The sequence below is a fragment of the Parus major genome, chromosome 2 (assembly GCF_001522545.3).
Source record: "Parus major isolate Abel chromosome 2, Parus_major1.1, whole genome shotgun sequence".
In the NCBI taxonomy this organism is placed as follows: Eukaryota; Metazoa; Chordata; class Aves; order Passeriformes; family Paridae; genus Parus; species Parus major.
The window spans coordinates 16356120-16372754 of record NC_031769.1 but is presented as its reverse complement, the minus strand read 5'-3'; the positions used below and the strand labels follow the sequence as shown (position 1 = coordinate 16372754).

Genomic DNA, 16635 nt, shown 5'->3' with positions numbered 1-16635 from the left:
CCAATGCCTATTTTTGAGCAGAGCAGAGATACATGGTTATTTCAGTTCACAATGTCTATGTGCATGATCTTAATGAAACTTCAGCATTGATGTCAACAGCACTGATGTGTGTTTTTTTTAAGTGGTTGGAGTGAAGCAGTATAACTGCCCTTGAGGGGTCTGTGCCCTTTGACAGCAAAGTGGAAAAACATTGTGTTCTGCAAATCTACTACTCGTATGTGCTCTGGAGAATGAAGAATATAATCTGGTCCAACAAGCGCTAGTGTTCTCATAATGTCAGCTGAAGAGGATTACAGGAGGATCGATTTTATGTAATTAAACTTCCCTGGCATACACAGAGATCTGTTTCCTTAAAAGAAAAAAAAATAAAATAAAATAAAATAGGAAAAGAGTCCACAACTGGAGCATTCTCCTCCCTTCCTGCAAGGCAATTTTTAGTTTCTTACATTAAATGAGAAATGGTAATTGAAACTAACCCTGGGAATACAATTCTCTCACTGATATGCAGTAACATTTAAGGATCTAACATATTAAAAAAAATGTGTTCAATACATAACAGTTCCACCAGAAATGGAAAGCAAAGCTTTCAACAGATGCATTGTTTTGGGTCTGTCTTCAGCAATGGAAAAAATGGAATAGTAGAGCTTGACATAGTCCAGCAATTTCCAGATCTTTCCCTTGTGTACATATTGATAGCTCTCTCTCAAAGTCACCCTGATATTAAATGCACCCCCTGGACACAAAATTACCTTCATACAGGTACAAAGGAGAAATTGTTTCAACTGTCCAAATTTAAATTTTTTTAAATGAAACTTTTAAAAAGAGGTATAAATAGGAGTGTGAATTATAGAGGGGATGGATTTCTATTGAGAGGGTAGGATATTGTCTGCACCTCTGACTTTGGATTCAGTAATGTCCTTTAACTGCTAAATGCAAATCAAACAGCAGCAGATTATGCAAGACTGGGGAGTTAATTTAAATATTAATATTACCACATCCTCTTTCATACAACCTGGGGGTACATGCTACCAAAAATTGTCTCATACTGTTATTGTAAGGACAGTACTGTCAGGGCAGCTTTCATGGTAAAACTGGATTCCAAAGGAAAGGGAAGAATAGGTTAAATCTAGGATAATGTAGATCCTGTCAATCCTTTGGTTCATTGTGCCTGCTGGTCACTTAGCCTCCTCCCTGGATACTGTGCTGCAGTTTTGGCACAGAAATGTGAAACTGTGGTAGGACTTGCAAGGAAGTCTTCCATGTTTGTGTCTTGATAGTAAAGTTGCAGAATGGGTGTGAAGCTATGGGTGTGAAGCTCCTGCCTTTGCATTGCTGACAATAAAAAAACTCTAGTGATAGCTGGCACCTGTGTAAAGAAGGAAGAAACTGGCACCAGGATGAGGACAGGCCATTCTGTCATCCTTAGGGAATTATTGTTAGAGACAGGAGAAATTGAAAGAAGTGATAGATGAAGTGCTCTCCTGTCTGGATTTCCAGATTGTGATTGCGCTTATAGTTTGGGAGAGCTTTTTCATTTTCCCATTTCTTCCAGTCCCTTTTCAGTCCTGGCATTTAGTTATTGCACCAAGTTAGTGCCTGCTTGAGTTTCTGCAGACACATCCCTCATCAGTGCACAGCCAGCATGACCTGAAGCAGCACTGATGAACTAGGTGACGCTCATGGAACAGGTTATTAACTAAATATGCAGTAAATGGGTGAGTGTTCAGCTTTCCCCATCAGTGTGACGTTCACTCACTCTAACTTCCCATCTTGGTGTGACTACATTCTTCTGACATCTGTTCACTGTATATCAAAATTCTTGCCTGTGTAGAAAACACCTGTCTGCTTTTACCTATGCCATATATCCAAATACAAAATTACATAAAGAATGTCCCTGATGTTGTCTGAGATCAAGGTAAAAAGTGAGTGCTTCACACAACATTTTCCTGGCTGTTTACCAAGGCTCCTTGTGTTTGAGAGGTGCCTTCCCACCAGTGGCATCAAGGGGAGTGAGGTCCTGTCAGGAGATCAAATGTGCCTTATTGCACATCTGAGCTTGATTCAGTTTGTGAACTCTGCTGTTACTTATCCAGTTTCCCTTGCCCTTATTTTCCCTCATCTCATAAAACAAGTAAAACTAATATGAATTAAACCTTGCATTCTCTGCTGTGTTTGCTCTGTTTAGCAATGCCCTTACTCTTGGATAAAGAATGATCCAAGTCTCGAGATTTTCTTGCTAATTAAAATAAGGCTGCAGAAAGTTTGGTTTATGGTTTGATTGAAGGAGAAAAGAAATCTAACTTTAAGACAAATTTAAAGTTGAAGTTTAACCCTGATAAGAAAGATATTTGAAATTTTGTTTCTTTTTTCCCTAGTGAGTCCAAGAAAATTTGGGCCAGATGTATTTTACTTACCCCAGCACTTGGTAGCACTTTGCTCTATAGTGTGGTCATCTCAGCCAGACTTTAGAGCACTGTGATTACTAAGCTAGAAATGTTTCCATCCTGAGTGCTTTGTCTGCATTATCTTTGCCATACTCTCTCATCACACACCCCTGGTTTTGTCTTATACATAACTTTTAACAGGATCTTTTTGCATGTTGGTGCCAGAGTTTCACTGTTACATCCTTTATAAATACGGTCTATTTTTTTAACTTGTATTGCCAAGCTCCAGTCTTGCAGCTGATGTAGGGGTGTGATGAAAGCAGGGATCTATAGAGTGACAAAGTTCTTCATGATAGCAGTTCTGGGATTAAATCATAGCCTAACTGTCAGGTACAGGTGTGCTGTACCAAGAAGTTGACTCCTGTCCTGCTATTCAGACATTTGTGTGTTTAAATTCAGAACAATGGAAAGCTGGAATTTTTTTGCCTTCAAAATGGTTGCAGATGCAAGATCTGCTCTGTGTTTCCTTGTGTCAGGAGATTGTATCTCTTTCTTTTCTAGATTTGAACGTATTCACACAAAGAAAGGGAACTACAGTAAGTCACTAGTTTCAAACCAAGAAGAGGTAGATGATTTAGCAACCTTGGAGGTACTGGATGAGGTAAGAACCTCTTTTTTCGTATTTTCCTGAAGAGGAGTAATCATATATTAAATCACAATGGTGTGCTGTTGATTTTCAAATTCAACTGCATTGTCAGGCTTCAGTTGTGTAAGTGTACAATGACATTTCACCACTTTATGCCAAATACTTTAAACAATATTTGTTACGTCAGAAAGGTTCCAACTCAAAGCTAAAACAATCCCTGGAGTTATAGACCAAACAGTTTGTACCACCATTGGCTAAACAGGATTTATATCACTGGATTTTATTACAGCTAAGTATCCAGTTTGCAATGCTGTGCTAACCTAAAATTGGTCTACCTCCAAGACCCTCCATTCCTGTTGCTTGAACACTGAGAGTTGTCTTAAACTAGCTCACCATACTCTCCCAGTCTTATTTTGGTGTGGAAATGAATGAGGGTCAATTTATGTCAGCTGAGCCTCTCATCTGTCAATGCCTGCTGGTGAACCTTTGACCAAATTACTGATACAAATACCACTGGTTCATCAAAGTTCAAAATTAGTCCACTAGGTGCAGGGAAACATGGCACAAAGGAGGGAGGGAGGAAGTCTGCTGTGTTTATGCTTTAAGCTTCAAAACCAGAAAGAAGAATCAGGCTGCAGCGCATTATCTGCAGGTCTTGGAGGCCATCAGTGGTTGTAAACAAACTGTCATTCTTCATCTGCTGGGCTGTGCATAGACTATAATTCACATTCTCTTATCTGTAAAACTTCTCTGGTGTATTGTATCTTTGTCAGTCCAGAATACTCATTGTGGCACTTGAGCTGGTAAGCTGCACAAAGCTGACAGCTCACAGAACATCTTCCATCTTCCCAAGAGCTTTGTTATAGTAGCTTGATGGTTAGTTAATTGCAATTGAGCTAATCTAAACTTCACCTACTTCAGGTTTAAGCATTTTATTAGTATTGGGAAGAGTAAGACTGTTGCGGGGTTTTTTTTATCTTTCACCATGAAATATAGAAACAATCCAAGCTAAAGAGATTTTATTGCACAAAAAAACCAGACAAACTGGAATATATCCCATCTCCTTAAAGGTGGAGCATTCTCATGGAAGTCCTCAGGAAGCCCCTGTCTAAACCCATCATTTGACTTTGTGGTGTTACTAAATCAACACCAGTTTAAAACCACTTTCACATATGAATGGCAGCTTCTCAGAACTATATTCTTTCTTCCACTCAAATTTTTCTTCCAGTTTAGGTAGCCCCATCATCAGAGCAAGACAAGAGATCTTCTATTGGTGCAAGAAATAATTTCAAGAAAGGCAGAAATTCCCTAAAATAATTCTGTAATGTGAATTGGTTATGGCCAAAACAAAAGAGAGCATTCAAATCCACTTTATCAAAGCAATGGAAAACCAAGATTTTCTCTTTATGTCTTCTCGTGGAGGAAGTATAACCTCTACAGCTGTTGAGAATTCAGCTTTTAAGTGTTTTAAACAGTACACATTGTACAACACTGTAACTAGATAGATGAGAAAAGAAAGCAACTCCTGTAGTCCTCTGCTGCCAGTTGGTCTGTTCCAGTCGATACGGAGCCTAAATATTTTCACATGTACCTCAGATTAATCTCAAGGCTGGTTTGAATTTCTTCATTCAGCTCTGTGGCCTGTTTTGATTGGAAACCTAAGCAGGCACTTTATCTACCCAGCTGTGTATGCAGAAGAAGCTGAGGGAAATTACATCAAGAAATTTGAATGCCACTAATGGGCCCTTCTTTTTTCTTGGTTCAGGGGGAACTGGCTCTGCAACAGCAAAGAACAATCACAGCAGAGACTGCTTGTTAATAGGGAAGGATGCCTCATTGTTTACATTATTTGGAACCAAACAGTTGAACATCTGTGTTGTAACATAACAGAGAAATGTTAGAGCAGCTCATATCAGTAATGGCAGTTATGGACTCAGTCAAATAATTCTTGATAAGTTACATGAAACTTTAGTAGTAGAAATGTAGACAAGGCTGTCTCATGGAAACCTCTGATGAACTGAATGAAAGCAGTACTTATTAACTCCTTTTTCTAGAGCCACTTGAGGCTCTAGAAAAGTAAGTATATATTGTTCAAAGTGAGTTTGGACACAAAAAATTAGAAATGCCAGTGTGTTTGAAAATATTGCTTACTTTTGATCATGATCCATTGTACTCCTGACTATGAATACGTTCCCTCCCCGTCCTCCCTCATTGAAACTATAAAAATATTTTATACGTTTTCCTAATATTTTTTTTTCCTCCATGTGATTCATTGTTCCTTTTCCTTCTCCATCAGAATACAGTAACAGAACAGTTGCAGAAGGGTTATGCCAAGGACCAGATCTACACTTATGTTGGGGATATTCTCATCGCTGTCAATCCATTTCGGAACATAGATATTTATTCTTCACAGGTATGAAAATTATATTAGGTTTCATTATTTTAAACTAGCACCAATTTCCACTAAAATATAAATATTTGTGTTAAGTATAAAGTAAGACCATTTTTGAGATTTATTTTAGCTTACTCTGAAAAACAGAATTACCAGTAGAGATGTTCTTTCAAGTGTACATTGACACACATTCTTAACACTTGATGAATTTCAGCACAGAAATTAGAAACTCCAGAAGAACTAATTTCTAGTGTCTTTGCAATTGTGGAAAATGTTAACTTTTGTGAATCTGTCTCCTCATTATACAGAAGGGAATTTGTCTTCTTATTATACAAAAGGGGAAAGATACTAAAATCGGATCATAAAATAATTTGGGGTTATTAATTATCAGATACTACAGGTACAGAAAAAATCTCAAGTTTTAACATCAATATCATGCGGAGATACTAATAGGAAAGGAAGCACAAATAAATTTAAATAAGTTGGAAATATGATGTCTGACAAAAATAAATTTTCTCATAATAAATTGAGTTTCATAGTGTAATCAGGACTAAAATCATAGAAAATTGCCCTTCTTTTTTTTAGCAGTTCTTATAGTCCTGAGTGCATACAGATTCATGGTATAGTGAGTGCAGTAACAGCTCCTTCAGAAAACATCACTGCTGGAAACCTCAGCATGCTGTGCACTAACCTAAAAATAAAGCCAAACTTCAATTTTAAAAAAAAAGTTTTTAAAGAACAGTGATAATGTTTTTATTTTTCTTACACTTAGCATTCCAAACTGTATATTGGAGCCAAACGGACTGCCAACCCTCCTCACATTTTCGCTGTTGCTGACATAGGCTACCAGTCCATGGTGACATACAACTCTGATCAGGTATAGATGAGGTGCCTAATTACCTCCTCTGCCAGGCTGAGAGATATGTGATGAGCTCAGTCTTGCTCTGTTCTCTGCAGTGTATTGTTATTTCTGGAGAAAGTGGAGCTGGCAAGACACAAAGTGCCCATCTGCTGGTTCAGCAGCTCACTGTCCTGGGCAAGGTAAGTGGCAGAGGGGATGTCTCTGTAAGGCTGTGCTGTCGTGGGCCTAAAGAGCTGAACCTATGGACAGGACATGGGTGGTGGGGTGAGACTGTTACACATTTTCCAAAGAACATTGGAACATGATGCCAATCTATCTACTCCTTCATCCCCCCTGAACTAGGGTCACTGGAGAATATGCTGGGCTTTCCACAGGGAAAAGTACCCACTGCAGTGAGGGCTGTGACTTAGTCAGATCCCTGTTTGAGTGAGTGCCTCCAATCACCCAAGGAGTACCAAATAAAACCCTCTTCTAGCTTCTCATCCTTCCACAACCAGATTGCTGTGAGTGGGACATCGTCATTCTGGGAAGTGGCCACTGTAACTGTCCAAATAAAATACATTTTTTTCCATGCCCCAGGAGAGATGAAAGCAAAACTAATGGATTGGCAGGGTTCAGAGGAGCAGTAATCAGATGCTAACAAGAATCCTAAAAGAAGATTGGCCATTTCAGAACCACAGAAATTCATTGGTAGTGTTGTTATCATTATGTGTGTTATCTCTTCCAGACAGCCTTAGTTCTGAAGATTGCTATATTCTGACAGATTTGATTTTATATATATATATGTATATATATGCCTTTCTCTCCATATAATTCCCATGGGAATGGCTGCCCTGATTATGTCACACTTCACAGTACCAATGAGATGATTAAAGAAATGCCTAAAAATGTCGGTATTTGAATAATTACTCATAATTTGAAGCAATGTCTTTTTCATATCCAGGCTAATAACAGGACTCTGCAGGAGAAGATTCTCCAGGTGAACAACCTTGTAGAAGCATTTGGGAATGCAGGCACCATTATCAATGATAACTCAAGCAGATTTGGAAAATATTTGGAAATGAAATTCACTTGTGGTGGCACTGTAGTAGGAGCTCAGATTTCAGAGTACCTCCTTGAAAAATCCCGAGTTGTCCACCAGGCAGTGTAAGTATGAGAATTGTATTTGACCTAATTTGAAGTTTACAGAGTAGGCTTATGTTACAGGAAATCACCTTGGTTCAAAACACAAAGATGAATAAGGTACCTGGAATTTTTTCTTAAAAGTTGTATATGAATAGCTTATAAATCTGTAAGCTAGCTGAAAACAGCTTCAGATTTTCTTTTTCATTACCCCCTGGGTTATTTAAACAAATCTTATGCCTATGTGACATATGAAATAAGAATGTGTAAAGGCTTAAAAACTTTCTCATAGTTCAGGTACACATTTCTTTGTGGGATTTTGGAACACTGTGTTAAGTATATCACTTGGATTTACTTCCTCTAGTAATGTAGTTTATTTCTTTGTTTGCTTATTTTCCATTTTGGAGCATCTAGTAGAATTTGCTTATAGGCCAAAGATCCCTCCCAAGAAGGACTTGGGGGTGGATGAGAGGCTGGACATGACCCAGCCTAGAAAGCCAAACATGTCCTGGGCTGTATCCAAAGCAGTGTGTGCCGCTGGTCGAGGGGGGAGCTCTGCCCCTCTGCCCTGCTTTGGTGAGACCCCACCTGCAGTGCTGCATCCAGCCCTGGGGTCCCCACTGCAGGGAATATGTGCACTTGTTGGAGAAATTCCAGAGAAGGCCACCAAGATTATTAGAGGGATGAAGCACCTCTCCTATAAGGAACAGCTTGTTCCTTATAATTTGGGCTTGTTCAGCCTATAGAGGAGAAGGCTTTAGGGTGACCAAATTGCCACCTTCCACCTGAAGGGAGCCTGCAAGAAAGATGGAGAGAGATTTTTGCAAGAGCATGTAGTAACAGGACAAAGGGCAATGGATTTAAACTGAGAGAGAGTAGGTTTAGATTGGATATTAGAAAGAAATTCTTTAGTGTGAGGATGGTGAGGCACTGGCACAGGCTGCCCAGAGAAGTTGCTCCATCCCTGGCAGTTCTCAAGCCAGGCTGGATGGGTCTCTGAGCAACCCAGTCTAGTGAAAGGTGTCCCTGCCCATGACAGGGGAGTTGAAATTAGATGATCCTTACGTCCCTCCCAACCCAAGACATTCTATGGTTCTATGATCTGATGGTGCCCCTGAGACATACACCTAAGCTCATTCACACAGCAGGGGTTTGAGCACAACTCCTTTTTGCCATTTCAGTAGTGACTGACTTGGGCATCTCAGGGCTCAGTTGTGGTTGCAAATTTTCATCTAATTCTTTCTCACTAGGAGCACAGGAACCTTGAATGTGTAATAAACCCCTGTCCTAGGTTTGGGTAATAAGCTTCTAGGCAAAGCTTGCCAAGTCATGAGGCCCTTTTGCTGAATGTCTGCTTCTTGGTTCAGGGCTAAAGGACACAACAGACCTGATGCATTCAGTGAACCAGGAGTGTATTCCTCTCCCACAGTCAGAAGATTTTTTAAAGAGGTCAGCAGCCCATTCAGTGTAGGTGGGTGAGAAATGTGCAAGATCTCACATAGCATCTACCAATTGCATCAAGGGCAAAGCATCACTGAGCTGCTTTAGCACCAAGCAGCCACCCTGGCAGTGTCAGGACAAACACACAATGGCATGAAAAGGGTATTCACAGGAAGTTCTATAATAAAGCTTCTTTCAGAGTCTTCTGTCAGTTTGTGTGAATCTTGCCTGTTATTAATATAACATTTAGTAATAGTATGTGTGTCATCAGTTAAATGTAGCATGGTTATATTACTAAATCAGTTTGTTGTTTCTGTTGTTTCAGAGGAGAAAAAAATTTCCATATTTTTTATTATATTTATGCTGGTCTCGCTGAAAAGAAAAAACTGGCACATTATAAACTGCCAGAATATAGACCTCCCAGGTAATGCAGTTTATTTTTGCATAAATTGATTACTAAGAAACACAATGTTGAATTCTCAGCCTCATTTACATTCTAACTCTGTATCCATCAACTTTTTCAGATATCTGCAAAATGATCATTTCAGAATAGTGCAAGATTTCATGAACAATAGCTTTTACAAGTCTCAGTTTGAATTAATAGAACAGTGCTTCAAAGTCATAGGTTTTACACTGGAGGTGAGTGCTGATAACCCTTTTCCTTTGTAAACTTCACCAGCTACCTCAGGAAAAACTTATGTAAAGCATTCAAATCTGCCTTGTTATTTTCTTCCTTTAGCAGTATTGTGTTTATGTTTTAGGATCTTGCACGGTCAACTTACTGTTGTATAGTAACATTTAAATTTTTAGGGTTTCAATGCATTGATAAACCAATAAAATGGTATTAGTCAATGAGACTTTGAAATCAGTGAACACAGCACAGCTGAGTAATTGGGTGGGGAGAAGATTTTAAAAAGTTTAATGCATAGAAAATTATGCTGTGTTTATTGGCCAATAATTCTAGGCCTGTGAATATGAGCCTCATCTCAGTTTTAAGAGGAAGTCCACGGTGAGAGTTCTAAAAATTCATTGAGTTGATCTGAGTATTGATGAACTCAGTACATTTTCACAACTCCAGGGATAAAGTTGAATGAAGTTCTTAAATCCCTTTAGAGATGAATCTCATCACTAAACATTAACTGAACCCATTCTTTCTTTATGATCTCTTATCCTTTCTCAGCTAGCTGTTAAACCCATCTCCTCAGTCTGTCTTCAGTAGAATTAAAATTAAAAAGGGACTGGATTTATAAAGGAAAGAAATCCCATTCTATGACATAGTTTTACCATAAGAGGTTGTGCATCACAGGTATCACATATCTCTGATTTTATTTATAAATAATATAAATAATAGAGGTATGATCCATACAGTACCTGTGAAATACAGTACTAGTGCTGCAAAATGGATGTATCTTTTAATTTCTCTGACAAAACTGTATGTGGTAAGGAGCTTATCACAGAAAATTGCTCACTTCAGTTGACTATTTCTGGCTGCCCTTGATGTAAATATTTGAAATAGATAGCAGAACAGATTTATTCACCTATTTTGTTCCTCCATAGTCATTTTACATTAGGTTGTAGTAGCAGTGGCATTCACAGTCTCTTTCTCCTCTACATGTTATTCACAACTGCATTTAGTAATATCACACCTGTACTATCACATCCTTTCACTTGTGCTTTCACCTTTCCAGAAGCAGCATGAAAGGACATTCATGGTTCAGCACTGATAGCAGTTTTGTCACAGCACCAGAGACCTTGATAATTCCTAATTTAAAGCATGAAAAGCAGCAAGTCTGTTTTTGTTTCCAGTTCTTTTGTTCACTTGGACGGGTGGAAACAATAATCCTGATCATCCAAAAGAAGCCTTCCATACACATTGAAGATGCAGTTAGAACCAGGTCACTGGCTGCATTGTGCAGTTCTGGCATGGATCTTCACTTGATTAACTCAGCAAGCCACTGGGAGCTGAATCTGTGAAGAATTATCTACCTGTAGAACCCCACAGATTCAGAAGCTGAGTGCCAAAGGCAACCTGCTTGTGGCTACTTGTGAGCCCCAGCCACATCAGCCCACCTTGCATCCTCCTCAGGGTGGATCAGCCTGTCTGAGGCTGTGCTTGCAGGAGTGAGGGAAGAGTCTTCTTCCCCCTCTGGGGCTCTGATATTGGATACATGCGCAAAGACAATTTTTTTTCAGTGAAAAAAAATCCCATAGGAAATTGAATTCCTTTCCTAAGTTCACTTTTTAGTAATGCAGCCTTAAACTTTGACATTCATCCTAGTGCACAGAGGAAATTCTATATAAGCAAGTTCAGTGTTTTATTAGCCAAAAGACACAGACAGAAAAAAAAAATCTTCAGTTAAAATTGAGATGTAAACAAAGCTTTATTTCTTTGAAATTTGTTTTTAACTGACTGACAGGTTTTAAAAGTAACTACTGTCAGTACCCCCTGTCTTAAGATCATACTGTTTTATTTCAGGCTGCATGGCAAAATTAGTAAGGAAGGACTGCCTGAGGGGAACAATAATTATACTGTATGAGAAAGACCAAGCCAGATTTCAAACACACTGGAAAAGGGCAGAAAAATGTCAGCAGCCCTACCTATTGTACAGCATGATGGCAGAAGTTAAGCTATCCATTTCTTTGCATTTCAACTGTGTTCCTATGCTTAAAATGAAAATGAGTGCTTAATCCTAAGTAAATTGCATGCCAATTATCCTCAGCATAATTTTTTAGAGTGAGTTTACCCAGTTTGTCTTCCTGTCACTGAAATCACCATTTATTAACTGCTAGATTAACTTCTGAAAGTGTTGAAAACAAGCTCAAGTATTCTAGAGCAATTAAAGATTTTAACTGAGTAAATGATGCCTGGTACGAGCAAACTATTGAATAATATGGATAAAATGCTGTGCACTTATAGAAAGTTCATTGTTATAAAATACCAATCAGGTTTTCAAAACTGCTTGTTATAAAACTACTGCAAAAGTTTTTAACCTGCTATTTATAAAACATACTATTACTATATGCCTCAAAATATACATCAAAGGCTCCTGTCTGGTTTACAAGTACACCTAGTATTTTCTGAGGAATAAAATACTCGGATCATCAGGTATAATAATAACCATTCACCATTCAGATGGAAATTTGCAGTTAAAATCTAAGTCCAACCTTCAATGAAAGCATTATTTCACTCATTTCAAATATTATTTGGAATTCATGTATAGGCACTTAATTTACTGTATATATCACTTCACTATCCAGAGCAATAACAGCCTTTTTCAAGAGAGAGTCCCTTTTCACAGAGTCACAGAATTAATTAGGTTGGAAAAGACCTTTGAAATCATCAAGTCCAGCCTAACACCACCTTATCAACTAAACCATGGCAGAACCTCCTAAATAATTTGAAATCTAAATTTGTTTAAGCAAAGTCCATATTAAGATGCTTTGGTGAGTTCCTAACTGACATTTTGAAGGGTAAAGTGCCTTGCCAAATCAGAGATGTGAGGCCTCGCTCTTCTCCCAGTGAAACTGATGACATTGGTGGGAGATGATATAAACCTATTATTTTGAGTGCCTTTATTATCATGATGCAAGAAACATCAGTGCAGATTTTCTTTTTTTCATTTTTGTTGATCTAGGTGTTAAATTTTTAGACATGTTTGCATCTGCAGACACAGTGAAGGGTAGATATAAATAACCTCTGAATTCTGTGTAAGAGGGTATGCACACCATTGTTTTTGCTTTCCCTACTTTGTGTCAATCCTGTCAACAAGTGCAGAAGAGAGCTAAGGTTTGACTTGCCATTTTTTACTGTCTTACTCTTGAAAGACTTTGCTAAGCACAGAATAGGAATAATTAATAAATAATATAAAGTAGTGGGCACATGGCAGACAGCAGGAAGCAGCACACATGCATATGCCCACACAGACCACCGAGGCAAATTACCTGGCTATTAAGTATTGCATTTTTTTAAATATATTTTTCAGGAACTTGGAAGTGTGTACAGTGTCCTGGCTGCCATTTTAAATGTGGGTAACATTGAATTTTCTGCAGTAGTATCTGAGCATATGATTGACAAGAGCAACATTTCCAATCCAGTAGCCCTTGAAAACTGTGAGTGGGTTTGTTTTTTTTTTCTTGATTTAACATTGTTTTTCTTTAGTGTTTTCATGGCAAATTTATTTTATTGTAAGAGAGGTATCAATGAAAACTGTATTCACATGGAAATTCTGCAAGGACAATTTAAAACTGAAGGTAGATTAATTTTAAGCCCACCTGAATTCAAATGCAAAAAAGGAAAAAAAATTCCGTGTTATGCATCTTATTGACTAGCCAGTTCACTGGCATGCAGGAAACATGACTAATACTGCAGATGCCTGAAAAAAATCTTTGGAAATTTTCCAAGGTTATTTGAACATTTGATGGAGAACCTCATTAACACATTGAATAGTTTTTTCCCAGTTTCTTTCTCAGATGCTCATTACTTGCTCCCCACATGTGCCTGTGGAAATGTGGCTCACTAATTCTTTGGAAGGGATACCTTACATTAAAAGCTTCTGGGAGGTAGAGGAGACAAAGGGACAAAGATCTCCAGAAATTTGCTACACTTTCTCAGTGTTTCTCAGTAATTACACCTGGGGAGATAATGAAGTCTTCACGCTATCTTCTTGCATGTTTTCTTGCCATAGAAAAATATTATAGAACTGGGAAAGAAGCACCCCTTTTTTGGGACAAAAGGAGAACAGAAGTACTTGTATGAGTGGGTTACAGCTGAGAGGGGGATTCACACCTCACAACTTGGGCACTTCTTACATAGTCACCTTCCAAACTCTGAGTTGTGCCTGTGACATTCCTTCCCAGGCGCATCCCTGCTGTGTATTCAGGCAGATGAACTGCAAGAGGCCCTCACCTCTCACTGTGTAGTGACTCGAGGAGAAACAATTATTCGTCCCAACACTGTGGAAAAAGCCACTGATGTCAGAGATGCCATGGCCAAAGCACTGTATGGACGCCTCTTCAGCTGGATAGTCAATCGCATCAACACTTTACTCAAACCTGACAAACATTTAAGGTAAAAGGACATTTTGCAGAATAAAGAAATATTTTTTTCCTGTAGGAATAATGTTGTCTTACACTAGAGCATTTAGTGTAGTTAAGTTCTTTTTCTCTGCTGTTTTTTTTGTTTATGATTCCACCATGTCGAAAATGGTTTGTTCTGTTCATAGTGTATAATGAAAATACAGTAAATATGGTTGGCAAAAGCATCCCATGTTTTCCTGTTGATTGTTACTCATTTAACCCTTTCTTGTTCTTTTGTATTTTTAACCCTTTTAACTTTTAACGCTTTTTCTTTTGTATTTTTTCAGAGTAAACTTTTGATATTCATCATGCTGATTACATAGGTCAAATTCTGATCTTATTTACACTGATGCTATTGTTTTTACTGTTATTATCAGCTGTCACTGTTATTATCAGCATGGTTTCATATATGCTTGGGAATAATTTTCAAACACATTTACTGAAGGTATTGTCTGCTTTACACTTACCAGGTGACATTTTAAACACCATATCAATAACAAATAGGTTTGCAGATCAGGATTTCCTGGATTTTTTCTTCTTAAATATCAGAGGAGAGTCAAGGTTGTAATCTTAAAATTTATCTAAAGTTTTAAGTATTTGGTTACACCAGAGCAACAATAAACAGAACTTTAATCAGTAAGTGATGGCATAAAATCCATGATAGATGGGGCAGCACTTCTAGCCCGTGTTCCTCTCTCACTTGTCTGTTACAGAGCCCTTTTCAAACTGAATGCTTACTTATGCTGGTCAGGAGGGAGAAAATTCAACCTGAAATGCTCATTGTAAAAAAAAAACCCAAACAATTTGCTTGATTTTGTGGCAGTAAAATTATTTGCATTTTCTATTTTTATGTAATTAGCTCTGAAAAAGGAATGAGGCAGATAAATTTTAGCAGTCTATTCATCAGAAATGTAATTTTGAGACAGATGAAATAGTCACCAAATTCAGATCCCTTCCTTTTTTGAGATGGACTTCACAAAGAGGTTTAAGTACTATTCATGGGTGTCTTGAGGCTGATTCTTAATTTCTGATTTCCTAAATCTTTATTAAAAAATGGTTACAGATAGCCCCTCAAAGAGGTTTTATAGAAGGAATGAGATTTACATTTTACTTGCCTAGAAAAGACACTAGTGTGAGCCTCACTGTTATAAAATTGTATACTCTTAATTTTTTTGCTTAAGCAAAAAACATTAGCGCTTTTTTCCAGTTGCAGAAGTGCTCACATATCTTCAGTATGCCTTGTTTGAAGTATCAACCCAAAGTTTTTCCAGTGCTTCTCTGGAATTTATTTGGTAACTTAAATTCATACCACATCCCAGTGCATAAAGTAGTTATTTAGCTGCATAAAAGGTCTAGCTAGTCATTCTTTCTACTTTAATGTTAAACTAAGCAATTTTAAGTGTTATGAGTAAATAATATGAAGAAATAATAGTCTTTAATTTCAGGATGCTGGTGAGTAAAGCCTGTGTTACTACAAGAGAAACAAAAAGAACTGCATGTTCTTTCTGTACTATAGTCAGCTTTTGAGAATAATCACTTACAAACATTAGTGTAAAATTAAAATTGTAAATCCTCTAATCACTTATCAGTTGATTTGGTTGTTGTGTGATTCAATATATCTGGTCTGTATTGCAGTAATCTTCGAATTGATCTGCATTTATGTATTTCAAACTAACAAGTGTTGTCATTTTAAGAGATATCTGGTCCAGCAAATCTTATCCTGTGTAACTGGTGTACAGATTTGGCCCATGATTTCCTTTTGTGAAATAATAATGAAGGTAGTTAAGGTAAAATAAAGATACAACAATGAAAATTATATTTCATCTTTGCAGTGAAAATGATGATGGCTTGAATATTGGAATTCTTGACATCTTTGGCTTTGAGAATTTCAAAAAAAATTCTTTTGAGCAGCTGTGTATCAACATTGCCAATGAACAAATTCAGTTCTACTTCAATCAACATGTCTTTGCCTGGGAACAGGTTTGTATTGGTTATTTTGGTGCAGCTTTAGTATTACTCAATATATAGAACCTTGTCTCAAGAAACTACATTGTTCCTTCTCCATAATAGTAGATAGATCCTTCTCTGTAAATAGTAGATTATAAAAGGAGTTTTTTTAAGTACTTTTTACATGAAGCAATGCTTGCTATTTGCAAGTAAAATGCCAACATAAAATGCATTAAACTTGAAATTTACAGTAACTAAGCAACATAACACTGTGATAATCTGATTGATGCAAATGCAATGTTGTTTTCTTGAGGAATAATAATGAGTGTTGTAATGTATGATTCTCTGGTAAAAAGTAAATGAGTGGTAACAAAATTTTGAAAGTGCAGTGTTCATAATAGTTTACTAATAAGGTTAATGAACACTGAAATTCCATTATTAAAAACTGCAAATCTCACAATTATCTTGTTCTTCTTGAGAAATTCAATCATCTCAGCTAAATAATGATGGATTTAATTTAAATAATTTATTGTAAAGCAGAGAAAAGTAATAGCATTGTAAATATAAAACCTAATGAATTTGAAGAGGAGAGGGAAAAACCTCAAAAAAATCATCTCAACTTTGTAAATAATTCCAGAAGAATTAAAATAACCACCTTTTAATCATTATTAAATATTGTTATTTGAAGAAATAACATGTTCAGGGAAAAAAAATGATATTGCTGAAAAATGAAATATTTCAGAATTCTCTATGGCAGAACAGTCAG

The 16635-nt window shown here is 37.3% G+C and overlaps 1 protein-coding gene across 3 annotated transcripts in view; it reads left to right on the top strand.

Moving 5' to 3' along the window:
• Window positions 1-16635, top strand: part of MYO3A (myosin IIIA) — a 112185-nt gene that overhangs the window by 53349 nt on the left and 42201 nt on the right. For all 3 annotated transcript variants that reach the window (XR_002001455.2, XM_033511442.1, XM_033511451.1), the window contains exons 9-18: window positions 2946-3045; window positions 5327-5443; window positions 6195-6299; window positions 6380-6463; window positions 7228-7430; window positions 9172-9270; window positions 9371-9485; window positions 12830-12956; window positions 13704-13914; window positions 15755-15902. Coding sequence is in view for 2 of the 3 variants with exons in the window: in XM_033511442.1 (XP_033367333.1) it covers window positions 2946-3045; window positions 5327-5443; window positions 6195-6299; window positions 6380-6463; window positions 7228-7430; window positions 9172-9270; window positions 9371-9485; window positions 12830-12956; window positions 13704-13914; window positions 15755-15902 (1309 nt within the window). In the remaining variant the exon portion in view is untranslated. The remainder of the gene's footprint in view (window positions 1-2945; window positions 3046-5326; window positions 5444-6194; window positions 6300-6379; window positions 6464-7227; window positions 7431-9171; window positions 9271-9370; window positions 9486-12829; window positions 12957-13703; window positions 13915-15754; window positions 15903-16635) is intronic.